The sequence below is a fragment of the Microtus pennsylvanicus genome, chromosome X, assembly GCF_037038515.1.
Source record: "Microtus pennsylvanicus isolate mMicPen1 chromosome X, mMicPen1.hap1, whole genome shotgun sequence".
In the NCBI taxonomy this organism is placed as follows: domain Eukaryota; kingdom Metazoa; phylum Chordata; class Mammalia; order Rodentia; family Cricetidae; genus Microtus; species Microtus pennsylvanicus.
This window is the reverse complement of record NC_134601.1, coordinates 91,409,319-91,415,675: the sequence shown is the minus strand read 5'-3', so window position 1 is coordinate 91,415,675 and position 6,357 is coordinate 91,409,319. Positions and strand designations below refer to the sequence as shown.

Genomic DNA, 6,357 nt, shown 5'->3' with positions numbered 1-6,357 from the left:
ATGGGAGGATTTGGATTGGAGAGAGGGTTGCTAGAAATGAGGCAAATAAGAACTTGGGTCTAAAATGCTCAAAATTAATTGATTAAACAAATACATGTAAAGAAAGAAAAACTACTTTGAGATTTCATTTTACCCTGGTCAGAATTGCCATCGTTAGGAATACAAATGACAACAAATATCAGTATGCCATGTGGGAAGTCAAAAGCTTACACATTGTTAGTAAGAGTGCCAACTAGTAAAGCCACTTTGAAATTCAGTATGCAGGTTTCTCAAAACACTAGAAATAGTACCACCATATGACCAAGTGAAATGATTCCTGGGCATGTAGCCAATATTTTATGTCCCACTACAGACACACACACACACACACACACACACACACACACACACACACACACACACACACACATCCATCTTCACCGCAGCTTTATTCACACAGCAACTCAAAGCTGGAATTGGCCAAGATTTAATTGACTTATGAATTAGAAAAATGTGACACATAGACACAATATAGTATTACTCAGTGATAAAAGAAAGATTAAAATAAAAGATAAAAGAAAGTGAAATCTGCAGGTTAATGGACGAAACTGGAAAATATGCAGAGCTAAAGCAGGACCAGAGAAAAGCACCCTATATTCTCTTTTATATGTGGATCCTAGCTTCAAACTTTTGTTTTGTGTACTTAACTTAGTGAATAAGTGGACACCAGGAAACAAGAAAGGGGCAATTGTGGGAGGTGTGTTAAGGGAGCGGAGACAGTAGATTATAGGTAAGAAAAAGTAGAAATGGATTTCTCTAGGTCGAAAGGCTTAACCCAGCAGGAGCACTGGAGTAGGAGGGGAATTAGTAAGAGTGGGGGGACTTATTCCAAACGGAGACGGTATGAAAAGTCATTTGAAGCCTACTATATCACACACAGCTAAAACAAATTAACTGCAGGAATTGCAGAGTATCCAATATATAAACTGCAGGGCGAGAGAAAATATTAGAGGTTAAAGAATTAAACAGAGATGGGGTCCCAATGATTACGAGGGAGAGGAGTAGTGAGTGGCTAAACCAATACAAAGGGATGCATGAAAAAGCCTTATGGAAGTTCATTCATTTGTATGTTAATTCCAAAATCCCATAAAAAATGGAGTTAGAACGGATATACTGTGCATGGTGGGGGGTGGTGATAATGTCGCTCCAGAAGATATGAATTATTAAGTCAAAATCACAGTGCCAAGCATAGTTTTCCTTCCTATGAGTTATAGGTTTCTTTGAAGTGAAAAGAAATAGCACAGGCATAAATTTATGCATGTGTGTGACACGTTTTCCCAGCTACACATGCATGCATCCTAGAAGTTTCAATCCTTTTGTCACAGGTCCTGGTTTCCAGCAAAGAATACCATACCACGAAAAGTATGCTCAGCTCTTTATTGACTTGTACAACAGTACACTAACAAGACAGCAACAGTTCAGCCAGAGCTACGTGAGATCTGGACTGTCCTTGACACTTTTCAAAACTAAACAAACCATTTTATTTAAAACACGCACACACACACGTTTTAAAATTAGACACTGAAAGCAATGAGCTATTTCCTCTTCCTTTTAAAGCTGACTCCATTGTTGTGAGTTTTAACAGATGGAACAGAGCATTAGGAAAGTGCCATAGACCGAAGCCTTTAGAAACGTGATGTTTTAGCATTCACGTTACTAACAGAAAACCTTAAATACGCTCCTCAGTGCTTCTTCAATGAAACATAACCCTATAGTCTAAGTGCTATGGCGCTCATTGCTTAGGCATGTATGGATGTTAATGTTGAAACAGTTTGTATGAAAACTGCTCCAGGCTTATGTAAAACCACACTATTTTTGAAACACTATATTGTATTAAATAATTACTTAGGAGTCAAAGAATACTGATAAAACTGAAGATGCATTTGGAAATGAGAGACAGAAATAGTTGAAAAATTATTGACTGAATTTTTTAATTTCTAATAAGTCATTTGCTTTCGGGTTCCCTTATGCTTTAAGTAAAAACTTTGCTAAAGTCTGATTTTTGGAGTTCTTCTCCAAAGTTTTAGGTGAGAATCAATGTGTTGACTTTGATTCTCTATGCAGATGGCCATTAGACAGAAAAATACTATTCTGCTGAAATTTCAACATTCTTTGGGAGTCAAAAGTTGTGTAAGACTGTAATAAAGTGGATAGCTATAGAATAGCTTAACCTATAAAATCAAGGACTTACATTAGCCATATCATTCTCATTAGCACAAACATTTGCTTTTATACATGAGATTTGTTCCAGTAAATATTGGAATGACTGTTTATTCCAAGCAAAGGTTAGCTACATAAATTTGCTAATTAGAAAAATGCAATAACACTATTACAAATAAGATATTAGAATATTATTGGCTTAAAATTAAAAACTAACATTTTGTTATTTTAAAATTTGGATATATTCCTTATCTTTTTGTGGTTTGAATTTCATCCTAGTTGTCAAAGCTTGTCTTCATACTGGGAGGTTGCAACTTTAACATATTTTTAAATTACAGAAGATCCACGATGAAGATAGATATACCAGCCAACATCTGTGGAATATTTATTTCCCAGCAGGAAGCGAGATTCATTGAAATTCAAAATAAATTATAATAGAAGATTAAGCTTAATATGCTCTTCAAAAAATATTAGTAGCAGGATTGAGAAAGAAAAATGGGAATACATTGGATTCCCCACCGGCTCCCATAGATAACTGGGGAACAACATTTTCAATGGTGTTTGCAGTATCTTCTTGTGTAGTGGAAATATTGAAGGATATATAGTCATGATCACATAAAGCTGTTAAGACATTAGGTGGGTTCTTCAGGTTATCCAAAAGGAGGTCATCAGAATCTTGAAGATCTTCTCCAAAATTACATACTGATGTCCCATCTAATAGTAAAAGCTGGGAGTTTTCCACACCTTGTTCCACATGTTTGTCTGTGGAAAGACAGTGCCTTGTTACATGTGACACAGGAGGAGATTTGAAACAAAGCGTAATACACACGTTTTACACTATTCTGTGCTTTGTGGAAGACTTTCAGTCTTATCCCTCTACTCTTCTCGGCTACACTCAGAACTGGTTATATTAGTCAAGACAAAGATACTATTTTCTTAAAAGTTACTATCAGTCTTTCCTACTCTACCTGTAGACTATCAGATTTTTTTAAAAGTAATTCTGTATGGGAAAAGAGGTCTAGTTACATTTAAGTATGTGTTTGGAATTAAGGACAGAAATTTGGTGAACTACACTACCCATAAAATAAAAAACTAATTGTGAATGACTAATCTTAGTAAACAGCAAAGGAATTCTTTTCTAGAAAAGACCTTGTAGAAACTTTCAATTTCACATGAGGCACACAAAATTATACTGTGTCTTTTTAATGTTTGGCCATGGGTTTTGTCTTAAAGTCAGTTACATATTAATATACTCTCCCTGAAGTTTATAAAGTCAATATCAGAGATTTTTTTCACATAATCTTATTTAAAATAACTTATGAAATAAGAAAAGCAGTTTACACAAGCACAGACTAGGACTTCCAAATGTTAAATGGCTTGCAGAATGTCATATGGATGGTCAGTTGTGAGCCTGGGTCTAGGACATACATTTACTGATGGTTCTACAAATATTCTTTTGTACCTTTTTCCATACTGGCTTCAAGCAGACTTCCTTTTCCTTCGTTATTCATGAGACTTAGACTCTGTATACAAAGAGAAAACACTAGAGTCCTTATCAACACGCCATATTTTTTTTAGTGATAAAGTTAAATAACTGAGGTAAAACCTTTCCCTTGAAGCTGTGACTGTATAACATGTTTTGCAAATGTGAGATTATAGTTTCAATTCTCTGCGCCCAAAGAAGCTTTTTTCTTGAGAGATTAACAAAGGTAAGAAAAGTACATTTCCATTTATCTTGTTTTCTAAAGGTATAGCTTTCTTTTCTAATTGCTTTTTAGACAGAAGAAAAAAAACCAATTCTAGAGCCAACTATTCCATGTAAGTCTATTTTACATTTAACTTGAACTAGTATCTACTAATATTTATTGGACAAGTGAGAAGCAAACACAGTACACACTGTTTTCCAACATGCATGTTTGAATAGTAGTAATGAAACGCACCAAATATGCCTACTACACCTGACAAAGGGAAACAATACTTCTTTCAAGTCATTCCTGTCTGAACAATATAACAAGAATGAATTACAGCAAGATCTAGCCCCATTACTCATCAATGGTAAAAGAATAACGGTTGCAACTATACAGTTTCCGTAATTGGAAAAATCATTCTGAGAGAATAGGGTTTTAGTTTTGTCTTAAAACAGCAACGGCAATAAGATCTTACTAAGCTATGACAAGGACCTGTAAATATTCTTTTAAAGACAGTTGCCTAGGAAGAATTGTGTTTTCTTACTATTTGAAGGCAAGCAAGGAAGATTTTCAAAAATTTATTTTATTATTTTACACATTTTAATTAATATATAATTATACCACTTACCTCCCTCCAGTCCCTCCAAGCTTCCACCCCTCTAACTCCTTCCATGCACCCACTCTCACTTAGCAAGGAAGATTTTTGCTTGTTTGTTTTGAGATATGGTTTCTCTATGTAATCCTGCCTGTCCAGGAAATCACTCTGTAGACCAGTCTGGCCTTGAACTCACAGACTGGCCTCTACCTTACAAGCGCTCAGATTAGAGATGTGACACATCTGACTTAATAAGATAATTTTTAACAACTGGCTTTCCTATTTCTTTGTATTTCTCTTTTAATTTCTAGTAGTATTAATTAATTATTAATTAATTAATTTCACTCAAAATTCAGGATTTTTATGGTAAAATCTGGGTGATAATTATAATAGTAACAGTAGTAATTTAGTATTCAGATATTTAATCATGTCAGAGACTAAAATGCAGAATCTCCCTCTGTGAAACATTTTACCTATAATTATAAATTTATGGCATAAGAGAAAGGGAGTGGCATTCAATAGAAATTTTTTAAAAATTGGTAAAAAGATGGATGATGAAGTAATACTAGTGCTAAGTCAGTCTTACTAACTCATTCCTGCCCCTCAACATTGCTGACATGTCTCTCAATAACTCAACTTTGTCATAAAAAATAATTAATTTATGGGACAATATATGTAACTTGAAAGATTCTGTTAAGCAAAATAACCTAATCCCAGAAAACCAAATGCCACATGATCTTTCTCTTATGTAGATCTTGACTCTGTTAAATATATGTATCATAATAGAAGTAAATATTGGTAAAAGTCAAGAAACTAGAAATGGGCTCACTAGGATGGAAAAAAGTGGCTTTAAGGGATCAGTATGGTGAAGACAACAGAACAATCTAGAAGAGGGATACTAGGGGTAAATGGGGTACAGCAATAAAAAGAGATAGAAAAAAAAAGGAATAGAGACAGACATGGGTCTTACATTGGTGTCTGCCATGTTATCCACATCAAGTAAATTTTCAGGTTTGTTTGTCATCAGAACAGGAAACTCATCACAGGATGGCTGAAAGAAATGAAATCCTCTTAATGTAATGACATATTATAAATAAACATGTAAACATAATGTTTATGTGTTATAAACATCTAAACATAAAGTTTATTTATTATAAACAAACATCTAAACATAATGTTTATTTATTATAAATAAATATCTTGCTATCATGGAAAATGGAGATCTTGTACAGCAATGAGAAATACTGTGAAAAGAAGGGAAATTTTGAATACATGAAACCACTATAAATAAAACATCATAATTTCATACCATGGGATACTTCAATGTTTAATATTTTAAGTTATGAGAGAAAGGAAATGATCATGTAAAGACAAATAGTGATGTTGCTATAAGGAAGGGAGATATAATGATTTGAGAAAAACCAGGAAAATATGAGATATATTAAATTACAAAAGCCAAGGTAAAAGCACAAGCAGTCGTGAGTCCCAGGCCTGATCTTCTCAGTTCTAATTTTCACATGCCATTCTGCTTTTTGAACAATCAATATAAATGCAAGAAAGTCACAAATCTGAGTAGATAAGCTTACCTCACTGAAATTATCAAAGTCAAAGTCCACTGTCTTCTCAGATAATAATGAATTTAGCTCTAGCATGTCCTCTTCCGCATGATGCATATGCGCTTCATCACTTCGAGAAACACAGAGAGAGGGAGCAAAGGTGGAGGCAAACCATGATATTCTTAGTTCAAAGAAACAATCTTAGAGAAATCCAGCAGACAATAAATTGAAAAGATTATGCTGGGTTCTCAACTAAGAAACCATAAACCAATATTGCATTTTTCAGTTAATAGCTTTTCTGAGAAATATTTGCATTTCC

General features: G+C 34.1%; 1 protein-coding gene across 1 annotated transcript in view; it reads right to left on the bottom strand.

Moving 5' to 3' along the window:
• Positions 1 to 1,461: 1,461 nt before the first annotated feature.
• Positions 1,462 to 6,357, bottom strand: part of LOC142841014 (heat shock factor protein 3-like) — a 48,412-nt gene continuing 43,516 nt past the window's right edge. Inside the window, exons 10-12 of the mRNA XM_075957723.1 lie at positions 6,069 to 6,168; positions 3,662 to 3,722; positions 1,462 to 2,961 (exon numbers count right to left, since the gene is read on the bottom strand). Coding sequence (XP_075813838.1) covers positions 2,660 to 2,961; positions 3,662 to 3,722; positions 6,069 to 6,168 — 463 coding nt within the window. The 3' untranslated portion in view covers positions 1,462 to 2,659. The remainder of the gene's footprint in view (positions 2,962 to 3,661; positions 3,723 to 6,068; positions 6,169 to 6,357) is intronic.